This window comes from Panthera leo, chromosome A1 (assembly GCF_018350215.1).
Source record: "Panthera leo isolate Ple1 chromosome A1, P.leo_Ple1_pat1.1, whole genome shotgun sequence".
NCBI classification, from domain to species: Eukaryota; Metazoa; Chordata; class Mammalia; order Carnivora; family Felidae; genus Panthera; species Panthera leo.
Window position 1 is genome coordinate 93,865,528 of NC_056679.1, and position 16,646 is coordinate 93,882,173.

At 41.7% G+C, this 16,646-nt stretch overlaps 1 protein-coding gene across 1 annotated transcript in view; it reads right to left on the reverse strand.

The window, feature by feature from the left end:
• CCDC112 (coiled-coil domain containing 112) overlaps window positions 1-15,353 on the reverse strand; it is a 31,023-nt gene extending 15,670 nt beyond the window's left edge. Inside the window, exons 1-2 of the mRNA XM_042933344.1 lie at window positions 15,087-15,353; window positions 4,152-4,273 (exon numbers count right to left, since the gene is read on the reverse strand). Coding sequence (XP_042789278.1) covers window positions 4,152-4,273; window positions 15,087-15,203 — 239 coding nt within the window. The 5' untranslated portion in view covers window positions 15,204-15,353. The remainder of the gene's footprint in view (window positions 1-4,151; window positions 4,274-15,086) is intronic.
• Between the last annotated feature and the right edge of the window lie 1,293 nt (window positions 15,354-16,646).

The window sequence follows — 16,646 nt, forward strand, 5'->3', positions numbered from 1 at the left end:
AATCATAATCATAAGTAATCTGAATTGTTATTTAAATTATAAAATGTGAGTTTAAGAAAAGGCAGTCATGGACTTGTTTTAAAGATACAATAGCAGGGCATCGCTTTTCGGCCTTTTGGCTAAGATCAAGTATAAAAACGCAGTAGCAGGGCACCTGGGTGGCTCAGTCGGTTGAGCGTCCCACTGTGGCTCAGGTCATGATCTCACGGTTCGTGAGCTCGAGCCAAATGTTGGGCTCTGTGCTGACAGATCTGAGCCTGGAGCCTGCCTCAGATTCTGTGTCCCTCTTTCTCTCTCTTTCCCTCCCCCACTCGCTCTCTTAAAAATGAATAAACATTTTAAAAAATAAGTAAATAAATAAATTAAATAAATAAATAAATAAAAATATAATAGCTATTTGGCTCTTGATTCCAACTCAATCTCACTGTAACCTGAAAATGACCACCATTGCTGATGGCTGCTTTCAATAGGGAGATACAGTTAGCTTTTGTAAACTGAATCAATACCTTTAACCTCACCTGAGGTGAACCTCCTTATCACTAAAATGTGAATCATGACAGCTCTCTACTACCTAAATAGGGCTGTGATTATATTACACGAGGGCAGGCAGTAGAAATATAACATGGAAATGGAAGACATTAATATAATTAATAAAAATAAAATTTCAGGAGGCAAACCATCTACATAGATAGGAATTTTAGTATATTTAGGGATATTGTCTACATTGACTTCAAAGGTTCTTCTGTGTCATCTTTGGTCCTTGGATTTAGCCCATCTACCAGTAAGTAAGCAATTCTAGTATTAGTTTGAACCCCGGAGTGAGACAAAACAAATACTAGCAAGAAGATTTTCTGGTTAGACAGACATTTATTTTCTCAACACCTGTTTTCTTTCTCCCAGAAATTAACACAAGCTCTTCTTCAGTAATCCTGTATCGAATGAATGGTGGAAGGTCTCCAGCCATTGACTTAATTTCATACAATGTGAGGGGCAACTATTTAAGAGAGAGCTTCCCAAGATTCTCCATTTTGCCATCCATTAAAAAAAAGTTAAATATTTATAAGGTGCAGTGGGGTAAACAGATGAGACTGCCCTGGGCCCTACCCAGCTGCCCCCATGGCTAAGAAGATCACACCGTAGTATGTGGGTATGGGAGAGGAAGTAACAGGTAGAAGAGAGATGTCAGATGGATCTCGGTCTACACATGAACTCTAAAGGACTGACGATGGTTACTGGAGTCTTGTGCTGAGAAGCCCACCTCGGCTCTGGTTGCAGGTGGGGGAAATTATACCATCATCTAGAAATGTCTGCATGGACACAGGATACGCTATGATAGCAAGTTATGTTTTGCCTTCCTGGATTAGAAATATTCACCTACAAAGACATTCAAAATATACTAATGGAGACAAATAGCTAGACACATGAAAAGATGCTCAACCTCACTCACAGTAGGAGAAACACAAACTTAAACTATAACACGGTAACAGCGTACACTTATCAGATTGGCAAAAAATCATGGGTGTAAGTAATATACTCTGTTGCTAAAACTGTGGGGAAATAGGTCCTCTCACACATTATTGGTGGAATTGCAAATTGCTATGGAGGGCAATTTAGCAGTATTTATTACATCTGCAAACCCATGTGGCTTTGACTCAGCATTTCTACCTCTAGGAGTTTTTCCTAAAGATACATTCACTCATATGCAAAACAGCGTGGACCCATGCAGCTACGGTGAATGGTTATGATGAAGGAAGACTGAATATAACCTAAATGTCCACTGCTATGGGGCAAGTTAAATCAATTATGGTGGGGGGGGGGGGGCGGACCTTGTGCCCAGGAATACCACGAAGCAGTACTGTGTTCTGTATGCTGATAGGGAAAGAACTCCAAGATCCACTCTTCTTCCATCAAAGGTTTTTACAGCCAAATGTTAGACATGTCCCAAAGTAGAGAGGCTGGAATGTCTCCCTTCGCATTCCCTCACATCACTCTGATTGGACGATGTTACCTTTCTTGGTTCACCTGGCTCTTTTTCCTTGTAATCTCTCTCTCTCTCCCTCCCCGCTCCACTCTCTTTTTTTTTACTTAAGCCTTCTGAAGTAAATCCACTACATTATGTAATCTCACCCCAGCATACTTCAGTGTGTCTCTCGGGAGATTATGAATATTAGACTTAACTATAACACCATTATCATGTCTGATAAAAATCAACAATTCCTAGGTATCTTAGATGCAGTCTTAAAAAAAAAAAAGCAAAACAAGATGCAGACTAGTGTGTGCATCATGCTACCATTTACATAAAAAAGGAAACATCTGAATATGTATTTTTATTTCCTTCTAGCATATAAAACTTCTGTGGAAGGATACACAAGAAACTAAAACTAGCGGCTGTCTGAAGGAAGAAGTAGGTGGCTGGGGTCCAGGGTGAAACAGAGACTTTCCACTGTGTACCCTTTGATATACGTTCATTTGTGAACCATGTGAATGCATTACCTGTGCCAAAAACAGAACAGATTTGTATTATGATAAACTGTCTTTGGTTTTTTTGTATTCAGTGAAAATTGTTGGCTAGAGACAGACACTCTACCAATGGATTTTCCTAATACCCTTTCCGTGACTTTTTCCAAAACCTTACAACAAAATGAAGAAAGCCGAAGTGGAGCTGTAAAACCAACACATACTCATAAACGAGGTATCTACACTGGCATTTATCTACACTGGTTTGCTACAGATAGGGCCCTTAACCACTTGATGGTTTATCCTGTATCTAGAGGGAAACATAAGCCAGACTCCTATCCTAGAGTCCGGTTGTATCTAAATCCATGCATTTTAGGGGTACCTGGGTGGTTCAGTCGGTTAAGCATCCAACTCTTGGTTTCAGCTCAGGTCATGATCTTATGGTTCGTGAGATCGAACCCGCATCGGGCTCTGCACTGTCAGCTTGGAGCCTGCTTGGGATCCCCACCCCCTTCTCAAAATAAAGTAAAAAAATAAAATAAAATAAAGTCATGCATTTTAGAAATAAAATAAAAAATAAAATGAAATTGTATTTTCTCAAATTCTGAGTATTAAAAATAGAAGTACTACATAAACTCAGGGTGAATTCAAACTTCCAAAGCTACATATGGTATAACGTTTCAAAATTCAAACAGTATACTTTTTTGTTGGCAGAATTTCTAAACAGAGAACTGCCACTAATTTTGGTCCAAAGACCATTCTGTACAACAGGCTCTATATCTCCTGATTCCTTACCAAATAGATACTATACAAATTCAAAGCAGGGTTTATATAAAGCTCTCAACTGCAGGGTAGGGCCGGGCATTATGAGTTCTAATTCTTTTGATCATTCTTCGCAATATTTATCATATCATGGAGCTGCTGACAATGTTGACCATTCAATATATGTCACTGGCCATTTAAAGAAATACTACACATACACTAAAAATTAAAATAAATGGCAACTTGTCAAGGACCCTACTCATGATGTGCAGGACGGATCTGAAAGGGGAGACTGAGGGAGGGAGACCAATTAAAAGGCCATTTCCAGAAAAGTAACTCCAGGGTATAGACTCTTCATTAAAATTATTGATTCCCTACAAGTTATTTAACAAGTGCTTACATTGGTAAATGAAAATGCATTGATGTATGCAATCTAAAATTTTTGTTAATGTTTATTTTTGAGAGAGAGAGAGAGAGAGTGTGAGCAGGCAAGGGGTAGAGAGAGGTGGAGACACAGAATCTGAAGCAGGCTCCAGGCTCCAAGCTGTCAGCACAGAGCCTGACACAGGGCTCGAACTCATGAACTGCGAGATCATGACCTGAGCAGAAGTCAGATGCTTAACCGACTGAGCCACCCAGGTGCCCCCGATATGTGCAATCTAAAGAAATAAATGTTTTGTTTCCCTTGAAATACACATATTCAAAATAGTAGATGAAATTGAAATAGCTCTACTTAAACTTTATATTAAACAGTCTGTAACAATTTGTGTACTTCATACCTCCTGCCTTTTTCTTGTTCATCTTTGAAAAAGCTGGTGCCTCGAATTTTGTAATTTAATGTGGGACGGGATTGGGTGGAGTAGAATTAACTTTAGACTGTCCACAATAAAATGGCTTGTTATGTTAACTGAAGATAACATTCTTATACTTACTGATTTTTTAGTTTTTCTGCTGTGCGTATAAACTCCGCTTTTTTTGTCCGATTAACTTTCTGCTTCCAGTTTTGAAGCTGAAAAGGACGAATCCCACCTGAAGTACCAAGACAGCTATCGTTCTACGTGGAGAACAAAACCAAATTTAGGGTAAGAGGTGAAGGCAGAGTTTCTTTCAGAGACATAACGTCAATAATGAAGTTTCTCTCAGGGGATAACTTGGGGGCTGATCTTATTTAATTTTCAGAAATATATTTTGTGGAAGAAGGAATATCTTACCTTAAAATGCTGAATTACTGAGTAGGAAATGTTAAGTCTCCAGGGATTCCTACAGAAAGATCTAATTCTTCCATTCAGCCATTTAGCAATATATATTGAACACTTAACGATGTGACCTGTGGTGCACGAGACACCAGGGAAACAATGATGACCCACATGAATATGGCCCCAGACTTAAAGTCTAGTGAGGGAAACAAATTTAAAAAGAAAAGAGTAAACAAGCAATAAAAAAAATAAAAAAATAAAAAAAATCACCAATTGCAATAAGTGCTACTAAGGAAATAAAAAGTACTGAGATAGAGATAATGGGTCAAAAGGTTGTTTTTTCAGTTAGAATTAGAATGGCCACAGAAGTTCTATTTGGGGGGATGACATTGAAGACTGGAACCAGCCAGTAGCGAAAGAGGTCCCAGGGCGAGGCCCAGAATGTGAAAAAGCCCCAGGGCAAGAAAAGACCTCGGCTGGTTTCAGCAGAGAAAGGGCAACCTGATATCAGAAAAGATGGAGAGCTTGGTACAAGATGAAGGTAGACGGGCAGGTATATCACATTGGCATTTTAAGTGACTTGGTGGGGGTGGGGGGTGGATTCTGGAGTTTACTGGAGGGTTTTGAGCAGAATACCATGATACATTTAATTTTTTAAGAAACTCTTTCTGGCCATTTTTGGAGAATAAACTGGTGGGAGGTGGGGGTGGAGGTAAAGCAAGACTGGAAGCAGAAGAATCGAGGTGGTAGCTGGTGCAGCAATACAGATGAGGAACCGCGGTGTCTAGGACCACTGGGGTGGCGGATATAAAAGGAAGAAAACTAAATACATTTTGGGTCTATAAACAAGAGGAATTGCTGACAGATTGATGTAGGAGATGAGAGAGAAAGGAAACAAGCCTTTACATTTCTAGCAGCAGACAAAACAAAAGTAAAGAATTTAGGAAATATTTTTTTCATGGAGATATAGTTCAAATTACCATACAGTGTACCGATCTAAAGTGTACAATTCAGGGTTTTTAGTATGTTCACAAATGTGTGCAAACATCACTACTATCTAAGTGCAGAAAATTTCCATCATACCAAAAAGAAACCCCATACCCGTTAGGAGTCACTGCCCACCTGTCTTCCACAAGCCCCTGGCCACCATTCAATCTATTTTTGACTCCATGGATTTGTCTGTTCTGGACAATTAATATAAATGGGATCATACAATGTGCAACCTCTTGTGTCTGGCTTCTTTCACAAAGCATCTTTTCAATATTTACCCACACTGTACCATATATCTATACTGTATTCCTTTTTATGGCTGAATAATATTCTATTATATGGATCTACCATATTTTGTTTATCTACTCATCAGTTGATGGGTAACGGGCTACTTCCACTATTTGGCCAACATGAATAATGCTACTATGAACATTTGTATACAAGTTTTAGTATGAATATGTTTTCTACCTCTCCTGGGCATACACCTTGCAAGGGAATTTTTGGATCATATGGTAACTCTACGTTTTACTTTCTCATTTTAAAAATTGGATTGTCTTTTCATTGTTGAGTTGGAAACATTCTTTATATATTCTGGATATATCCTTATCAGATAAAAGACTTGCACATTTTCCCCCCATTTTCTTGATAACATCCTTCAAAGCACAAATGCTGTCAGTTTTGATAATGTATTTGCTTGTGTATTCAATATCATATAGAAGAAACAAAGGTCATGAAGACTCACACCTACACCTTTTTAAGAGTTGTATAGTTTTATCTCTTAACATTTCAGTCTCCATCTATTTTGAGTTAATTTTTGCATATGGTGTATGTGGATATCCAGTTGTCCCAACACCACTTGCTGAAAAACACCTTCTTTCCTTATTGAATTATCTTGACACCCTTGTTGAAAATCAATTGCCCATGAACATAGAGTTTACCTCTTAACTCTTTTTGATCTGTATGTCTTCTCTTTAATGCCAGTACCATTACATTCAGTTGATTACTGAAGCTTCATAATAAGTTTTGAAAATCAAAAGTAGGGAGTCCTCCAAATTTGTTCTTCAAGACTGTCTTGGCTATTTTGCATCCCTTGCATTTCCCATATGAATTTTAGGATCAGTTTATCAACTTATGCATAAAAAGCAACAGAGATTTTCATAGGAATTGCACTGACTGTGTAAATCAATCTGGGGAGTATTGCCATTTTAACAATATTGAGTCTTCATATTCATGAACCTGAAATGGCCAATGATGTAGGTCTTCCTTACTTTCTTTCAACGATGTTTTTCAGTTTTCAGAGTATAAGTTTTGCACTTCTTTTGTTAAATTCATTCCTATGTATTTTCTTCTTGTGATACTACTGTAAATGGAATTATTTTCTTACTTGCATTTTTGAACTGTCCATTGCTAGCATATAGAATTACAACTGATTTTTGTTGACTGCTTTTTAATCCTTCAATCTTGCTGAATTTGTTTATTTGCTCTAGTAGTCTTTACATGAATTCTTTAAAAATTTTTATATACAAAATCATGTCACCTGCAAATACGAATAGTTTCACATCTTCCTTTCCAGATTGTTTTTCTTGCCTAATTGCCCTTGCTAGAATCTCCAGTGAATTAGTGGTGAGAATGTACATTCTTGTCTTGTTCCTGATCTTATGGGGGAAGCTTTTAATCCTTTGTCATTAAGTATTATGTGAGCTGTGGGCATTTTATAGATGCCTTACCAGATTGAGGAGTTCTCTTTTATTGCTAGTTTGCTGAATATTTTTTATCATGAAAAAGTGTCAGATCTTGTCAATTGCTCTTTCTAAATCTACTGAAATGATCATGTGGTTTGTTCTTTATTCTATTACTATACTCTATCACACTGATTGATTTTCATATGTTGAACCAACCTTGCATGTCTGGAACAAATCTCATTTGACCATGGTGTATAATCCTTTTCGTATGTTGTTAGATTTAGGTCGATAATATTTTGTTGGGGAATTCACATCTGTATTAAGAAATACTAGTCTGTTATTTTCTTTCTTGTAATGTCTTTGCCTGATTGTGTATCAGGGTAATCATAATGGTCCCACACAATGAGTTGAAAAATGCTCTCTCCTGTATTTTCTGAAAAAAGTTTGTTACAAACAAAAAAATGTTTATATTGACTTCTATATTTACCTCTCCACTTACTTCACCAGTACTCTTTATTCATAATCTTCCTCAAGTAGATTTGAATTTCTATGTAGTCTTTTTATTTCAGTCTGAAAGACTTCCTTTAATATTTCTTGTAAGGCATATATGCTGGAAATGAAGTCTGTTAGTTTGTTTATCGGGAATGTCTCAATTTCTCCATTTTAGAGAATATTTTTGGTGGACATAGAATTCTTGACTGATAGTCCTTTTCTTTCAGCACTTTGCATCATGCTACTGCCTTCTGGAATCCAAGGTTTCTGATGAGAAGTCAGCTGTTAATCTCATTGAAGATTCCTTGTATGTGTTCAGTTGCTTCTCCTTTGGTGCTTTCAAGATTTTTTTCTTTTTGTGTTTTTCAACAGTTTGATTATGGTGTGTCTAGGTATGATCTCTTTGATTATTTCATTATGTACTCAGAGTTCATCAAGCTCTAAAATACGTAGAATATTTTTCATCAAATTTGGGGAGTTTTCAGCCATTATTTCTTCAAATATTCTGCCCCTCCCCATTTCTCTCTTCTCCTTCTGAGACTCTCAGTCCAACCTTCATGGTGTTTCATGGGGCTCTGAAGCTCTTTCACTTTTCTTCTTTTTTCCTTCTGTTCCTTAGTCTGGATAATCTGAATTGACCTATCTTCACATTTCCTCTTTCTTCTGCCAGTTCAAATCTGATGTTCAGCCCCGTCGGTGTATACTTTTTAACTCCAGAATTTCTATTTAATTTTTTTAAACAATTTAAATCTCTTTATAGGTATTTTTAATTTGGTGAGATATCATCGTCATACTTTCTTTTAGTTCTATAGCCATGGTTTCCTTTAGTTTTTTGAACAATTTAAAACTGCTTATTTAATTAACAGAAAACCATGGGGAAAGGGAAGAGGGAAAAAAGTTACAAACAGAGAGGGAGGGAGGCAAACCATAAGAAACTCTTATGAGAAAAAAACTAAGGGTTGATGGGGGGTGGGGGAGAGGGGAAAGTGGGTGATGGGCATTGAGGAGGGCACTTGTTGGGATGAGCACTAGGTGCTGTATGGAAGTCAATTTAACAATAAATTATACTTAAAAATAAAAAAGAAATAAATGAAACTGCTTATTTAAAAGTCTTTGTCGGGGCGCCTGGGTGGCTTGGTTGGTTGAGCGTCCAACTTTGGCTCAGGTCATGATCTCACACTCCGTGGGTTCGAGCCCCGCGTCGGGCTCTGTGCTGACAGCTCAGAGCCTGGAGCCTGTTTCAGATTCTGTGTTTCCCTCTCTCTCTGCCCCTCCCCTGTTCATGCTCTGTCTCTCTCTGTCTCAAAGATAAATAAACGTTAAAAAAATAAAAAAAAAATAAAATAAAATAAAAATAAAAGTCTTTGTCTATTATTTTATCTAGTTTTCCTTTGCATGTCTCATAATTTTTTTTGTTAACAACTTCACGTTTAGGGGTACCTGGGTGGCTCAGTCAGCTGAGCATCCCAACTCTTGATATGGGCTCGGGTGGTGATCTCACAGTCAAGAGATCGAGTCCTGCCATGGGCTCCTCACTGAACTGGATCCTGCTTGGGATTCTCTCTCTCCCTCTCTCATTGCCCCTCCCCAACTTGCATACATTCTCTCTCTCTCTCAAAATAAATAAACATTAAAAAAAAAAACCTTGACTTTCCATTTGCAACTATGTGGATGGAACCAGAGGGTATCATGCTAGGTGAAATTAGTCAGAGAAAGACAAATATCATATGACTTCACTCATATGAGGACTTTATAACACAGAACAGATGAATACAGGGAAAGGGAAGCAAAAAATATATAAAAACAGGGAGAGGGACAAAAACATAAGAGATTCTTAAATATGGAGAACAAACAGAGGGTTAATGGAGGGGTTGTGGGAGAGGGATGGGCTAAATGGGTAAGAGGCATTAAGGAATCTGCTCCTGAAATCAGTGTTGCACCATATGCTAACTAACTTGGATGTAATTTTTTTTAAGAAAGAAAGAAAGAAAGAGAAAAAAAAGAAAAGAGTAACTTTGGAGAGAATGGGATATAAATATCCTATTAACAGCAAGAAAAAACCATTGGGAATTAACTTAATAAAAATATATAAAATCTATATGAAGAAAACTATAAAAGGATGTTAAAATATACTTAAAATTAAAAGTAGATTTTTTTTTTAGGAAATGAAAAAAAAGCTACCATATTTATGAATGAGAAGCCTAAATATTTTTAAACGTGTTTTCTTCATGAAATATTTGTCAATTTCTTCTCATTCCAAATATTTGTCAATTTCTTTTCATTCCAAATACTTATCAATTTCTTTTCATTCCACTAAAAATGTCATTTTGGTAAAACAAAACAAAACAAAACACAAAACCCCTTGACTTTTAAAAAATGTATTATTTGGTAGCTCTGAATATGAGATTTTCTTCCATGCCCAACATGTGTTGTTGTTGTTGCCCTTTGTCTAGTCACCTTCCTGAACTAATCCTGTGAAGTCTGTACTCTGTGAGGCAGTTAGCTCAGCTGTCACCTGACAGTTGACTGGTCAGAATGTTTCCTAGATGCCATGAACCAGTTTGCCTCCCAGCCTTTGCTGAGGCGGTCTGTGTGCGTGGCAGGACATACTGTCACCCCTCAGAGGGAGAGTTTACAAGTCAACCTTAGTCTTCACTGTCACCTGCATGGAGCTTCAAGGTTGGCCAACAATGAAAGCGTAGGGCCTTCTCACGCCCTTCCCTGGTGTATTAGTTTCCTACTGCTACTGTAACAGCTCACCACGAATCACTTTCACACAACCTCGCTGGCTTAACACAAATTTATTCTCTTCCAGTTCTGGAGGCCAAGTGTATAATTAAGGTGTGGACAGGTTTGTGTTCCTCCTGGAAGGCTTCAGAGGAAAATCTACTTCCATACTTCCTTTAGGTTCTTAAAAGCTACCTTCAGCCTTGGCTCATGCCACTTTCTCACGTCACTTCTTCCTCTTGCTTCCACTGTCACATCTCCTACTGCTGGCTCTGGTCCTTCTACATTCCTGTTATAAGGACCCTGGTGAACACATTAGGCTCAACCATTTAATCCGGTTTAATCTCCCCATTTTAAGATCAGTAATTCAATCACATCTGCCAAGTCCCTTTTACCATGTAAGGTCACATAGTCACAAGTACTGGGGATTAGAATGTGAATGTCCTTGGAGAGCCAAGATTCAGCCTACCACACCTGAACATGGACATAACCCTATGCATGTGTGTGATTTTCTCTTCTTTCTTTTTTTTTTTAAGATTTTTTTTAACGTCTATTTATTTTTGAGAGAAAGAGAAAAAGACAGAGGGCGAGCAAGGGGAGGGGTAAAGAGAGAGGGAGACACAGAATCCTAAGCAGGCTCCAGGCTCTGAGCTGTCAGCACAGAGCCCGATGTGGGGCTCAAACTCATAAACCACAAGATCATGACCTAAGCTGAAGTCAGACGCTTAACCAACTGAGCCACTCAGGTGCTCCTTTTTAAGGTTTTTTTTTTTTTTTTAAGTTTATTTATTTAGGGCACCTGGGTGGCTCAGTCGGTTAAGCATCTGACTTCAGCTCAGGTCATGATCTCGTGTTCCATGAGTTACAGCCCCATGTTGGGCTCTGTGCTGACAGCTCAGAGCCTGGAGCCTGCTTTGGATTCTGTGTCTCCCTCTCTCCCTCCCTGACTCATCTCTGTCTCTGTCTCTGTCTCTCTCAAAAGTAAATAAACATTAAAAAATTAAAAAAAAAAGTTTATTTATTTATTTTGAGAAACAGAGTGTGCAAATGCGAACAGGGGAAGGGCAGAAACAGAATGAGAATCTCAAGCAGGCTTGGCACTGCCAGCACAGAACCCAATGGAGTTGGGGGGGGGGGGGGGCGGGCTTCATTCCACAAACAGTGAGATCACGACCTGAGCCGAGATCAAGAGTCAGAAGCTCAACAGACTGAGCTACCCAGGTGCCCAGCATGTGTGTGATTATCTAGAGGAAATCCCTTTTGAGTAATCATTTAAAGTCAGAGAAGGAATGTGCTTCTTACCAAAGGACTACTCCAACCAGCCAAAGGCCATAATGTTTAGGCCATCAGAGGGAAGGTCACTGAAGAAACAAAACAAAACAGAAGACACAGCCCTTTCCTGGTAAAAGCAGAGACATATGCTAGTGTGATACTGTTACAGATACCTTTAAAAACTCATCATTCGACTATTAAACTGATTAAGAGGGAAACGGCATTTGAGAGGAGGGTAGACAGATGCTGAAAGGCATTGGTGAGGATTATCAAGAAATAATATACAGATATTAGAAAGGATAGACAGGTGACATTATTACTTTTTGTTATGGGTAAGAAATTTATAGGGTTCCACACCCTAAGGAGGTTGTAGAATAAAGTACGATACAAACCGTTTCTAAAACTTCAAAGAGAATTTCTCCAAAACAACGTAAAGGAACCATTATGGACTGACTTATGTCCCTCCTAAATTCATATAGTGGAGCCCCAACCCCCTTTGTGACTGTATTTGGAGATAAGGCCTTTGAGGAGGTAATTAAAGTTAAAAGAGATCATAAGGTTGGGGTCCTATTCCAAAAGGACTAGTGTCCTTATAAGAAGAGGAAGAGACCGGGGCGCCTGGGTGTCTTGGTTGAGTGTTTGACTTCAGCTCAGGTCATGATCTCGCGGTTCGTGGGTTCGAGCATCGCATCGGGCCCTGTGCTGACAGTTCAGAGCCTGGAGCCTGCTTCAGATTCCGTGTCTCTCTCACTCTCTCTCTGCCCCTACCCCCGCTCATGCTCTGTGTCTCAAAAATAAACATTTAAAAATACTTAAAAAAAAAAAAAAAGAGGAAGAGACATTGGTGATCTCTCTCTCTCACTGCATGTGCACAGAGGAAAGGCCATGTAAGGACACATGAGAAGGCAGCTGTCTACAAGCCAAGAAAAGAGCTCACACCAGAAACCAATACTGGTGGTACCTTGATCTTGGACTTCTGGCCTCCACAATTGTGAGGAAAGTAATTTCTGTTGTTGAAACCACGCAGTCTGTGGTATTTTGCCACGGCAGCCCTAACGGACCCAGAGAGGAATTTTAGATATTTAAGTGAACCTCTCCTACATCATGAGGTTGTTATTAGGAAAATTATGTCTCTTCAAGAAAGCATTAGTTGGTTTTACTATTAGAGTCACTAGAAATATTCACTTAATCATATGACAAATATTCAAGTTCAGTGTTAGGCTGAGAATCTGCGTGCATAGGTACGTGTGTGTTACACTGAGGGAAGTACAAAGATGGATAACACATAATTAAAATCCTCCAAAACCTCACAATTTGGTACGGCAGTGACCGTAATTCCTTTTTAAAAGTCCAAACACCCTTGGATTCTACTCTATCAGTGCTGTCATCATCAACTGTGAGGCTCTACCCTTCCCCCAAGTGATGAGAGCATATAAAGCAGGGTGTCTCAACTTCAACACTGACATTTTGGACTAGACAATTTTTCATTTGGGCAGGGGTGGGGGGCTGTCCTTTGGCCTCTACCCACTAGTAGTACACACAACACCCACCCCGGTGTGACAACCAAAAATGTCTTAAGACGTTGCTAAATGTTGGGAACAAATAAAACACCTGAAACAGCTCCACAGGTGACTCTGATCCAACCCCTGGAAAGGCAAATCTCTGGGGATCATCATGGTAGCGTGATAAAAAGGTTCATCAATTAACAATATTAGGCAACTTGTGAAAAATGCAAATCAGGAGGCAAAACATGGTTATAAGAATTTAGAGAACAAATCACTTTGAACTAGAATGAGCCAGAAAGATTTCATGGAAAAAGCCAGCAAGATGGCTACACTACTAGGATCACACATGAAACAAATTTTTAAAAATTATTCAATAAATATTTTCTGTGTTATGTATTTTTATAAATTTTACATCCTCCCCCCCCCCCCCCCCGAGATCTCTGGGCCAGAGTTAGAATAATAAACAGAATTGCTGTGTGAAAACATTTGCCTGAGGTGGAATTTCCTGAGCTTATACAAGTAAAGACAGATAATCGCTGTATTTCCTTAGAGGAAGAAAATGATGGTACCTGTCCTCAGCTCACAACAGCCTTCCCTCAGTTTTGGATCGATCCTCAAATATTTAGGGAGTGCCTACTATGTTCCAGGACTACACACGATAGTGGACCTGGGAACACAATAGTGAATAAAACTTCCAAAAGTTTCTGCCCTCATACAGCTTACGTTCCCACAGTGGGGGCGGACGTGTGGAGAAAAATGAAAATATGTAAGGTAGCATACGGTAATAAGGGCCATGGAGCAAAATAAAACCAGGAAAGGGAATAGGTCATATGCTAACTAAAGAGATTCGGTTTCGGGAGGTTATGAAAAGAATCACTGAGCTGATGGCATCTGAACAGAGTTACCTGGAAGGAACACAGTTAGCCATAGAACAGACCGGGAACAGCATTCCAAACAGAGGGAATAGCAATTACAAAGGTTATAAAGTAGGAGAGTGCTAGGAATGTCTGAGGGACAACCAGGAGGCCAGGATGGCTGCAGCCAACTCACAGCAGGGGACTGGAGAAGTCCAGAGAAGAAGAAGAGAAGGGAGATGGTGGGGGTAACTCATGGGCCCTGTAGACAATGATAAGGACCTTGGCTTTTACTATGAGGGTTCTGAGCAGAAGAATGTCATTATTGGACTGAATCGCCCTGGCTGTTGAAAATACTTTAGGAAGGCAAGGCTGTTAGAACACAAAACAATTAGGAAAGTATTTCAGCCAGGGAGAAATGATGGTGGGGACAAGGGCAGTGGCACTGGAGGTGTTAAGAGTGGGATTCTGGATTTATTCCGCAGCTAGAATATGGAGGAACTGCCCATGCTTTTGGGTGTGGGCTGTGAGAGAACGAGCGCAGTTAAGGGCTTTGGCTTAAGCAATTGGATCCAATAATTCCCGAGGACCCTCTGGTCCTCACTGCAGAGAAAGGGGTCCTATATGCAGATCTCTGGAAACACATCTGCCTCGGACCACCCCATATTTATTCCTCCTTGTATTCCCGGCGCAGGTACAATAACAAAGCAGCCACCAATTACTTGGCACCGAATCTCTCTCCAACCAAGCACTGTGCGAGGGCCTTCCCACACATAAGGACTACTGCTCGGTAAGATGCAATGACCAGAACGTTTTTCGAGAAGGCACTGAGTCGCGGAGAGAATATGTTTCCCTCACAGGGCTAAGAAGAGGCAGAGCCAGGGCTTCCACCCAGATCTTCCCTCGACTCCGAAACCACATGGAGGTAGCTCTGTAAAAGCAGATAAACGCACACGCCAAAAGCGCACAACGCCCGGCGTGGGCCAGACCGCGAGCAAAGGGAGGCTAACACCGCGCCTCCCGCCTCGGGGACCGTGCCGCCTAGGACACCTGTTCGGCGAGGGCCGGGTCCCCGTCCCGCCCCCGGCACCCACATCCCCTCGGGCCCACGCTCGCCGCCAGAGAGGCTTCCGGCCCTCCTCGATTTACCTGTTGCGGCACCGCCGCTGCTCCCATGCCGCTCCCGGTGGCCGCGCCCGCCCCCGCCACAGCCCCGGCTACCGCGGTGGCCGCCGCGGCCACCACGACCGTCGTCAGGGCGGCCATCTTTCCTCGCCAAGCTGTTCGGGCCGCAGCGGCCACCCGGGCCAGAGGGTTCGGGCCACGGGAGCTCCTGGTCCTGCAGACCGTTCCCCGTGCAACGGAGCTCTTCTCCAAGCAGAGCAAGACCTAGCCGGGACGCAGGGAGGGGCCGAGATGTGGGGCGGGGCCGGGGATCAGGGCGGAGCCGGAGCACGGGGTTGGCAGGGGGTGGGTACTGAGGGCAGGGCGGGACCGAGGGCAGGGCGGGGCTGGGGCATGGGGCGGGGCCGAGGTGCGGGCGGTGCCGAGGAGCAGGGTGGGGAAGGGGAGCATGGGGCGGGGCCAAGGGCTGGGCAGGGCCGAGATGTGGGGCAGGGCCTGGACTGGGCTGGGCCGGGATGCAAGGAAGGGCCGAGCTGGGCGGAGCTGGATCACGGGGTGGGGTAGGAGCTCTGGCCTGGCGGGAGCGCAGACGGGGTTGAGAGATGGGGTAGGGCCAGTGCGCAGGGTTGGTCAGGCAGGGGCCGGGTCAAGGTGTGGGGCGGGGCCAGAGCGCGGGACCGAGGCGCCCCAGCAGCCGTGTGGGGCAGGGTGGAGGTGGAGACTGGGTGGGATGCGGGGCGGGGCCGGAATGCGGACTGAGCTGGGCCAGAGTGCAGGCAGGGAGGGACCTGGGTATCTTCAGGGCGCGGCCAGATCACAGGTGTGGGCGGAGCAAGGGGCGGGGTGGAGTAAAGGGGGCGGTGCCTGAGTGCGGGGCGGGGCTACAGGCCAGAGCCTCACTATGCCACTGCGGGTTTGTGTAAACTTTGACCCAGCACTTGTCTACACTCCTTCAGCAAAATCTTGCTAATCCCCTTATTCACCTCCGATTCCGGACCCCCCTTTTAAGCTGTCAAATCTATTCGTGTCATATATAGATACAGCTCCACCTATAGATGTACAGAGATATTTTACATAATAGAACTTCCTTCTAGGTTTCTACAAAGCACTGGTAAAACTGAGTGAAAATGAAAAAGCACTTATTTATGGGCTTGAACAAAAAACTCTATTTCACACTTTAAAAGAAACGAAACAGGGCATTCTGCACACTGTCATATACCAAAGGCAAAAATGCCACACTTGGTCAATAAGAAAAGAGATTCCAAAGATACTGTGTCAGGGAGGTGGAAAAAGGCCACAGATGATGCCTCCAGTCAAAGCATAGTGGAATGCACCGCTGTTTGAAGAAATGGATTCATTCATTCATCCCTTCACTTAATCAACATCCAGCTCCTTTCTAGATGCCAAGGGCTGTTCTAGGCCTTTGGAATTCATCGTAGACTTAGACAGTGTAGACTTAGACACACACACACACACAAGGTTCCTTCTAACTTTTAGTCGGTAATTTAAACAAGTAAACAAATAGGGTATTTTTTGAGTACTTACTTTGTGTCCACACTGTTCTAAGTAACCCAGTTAAGTATT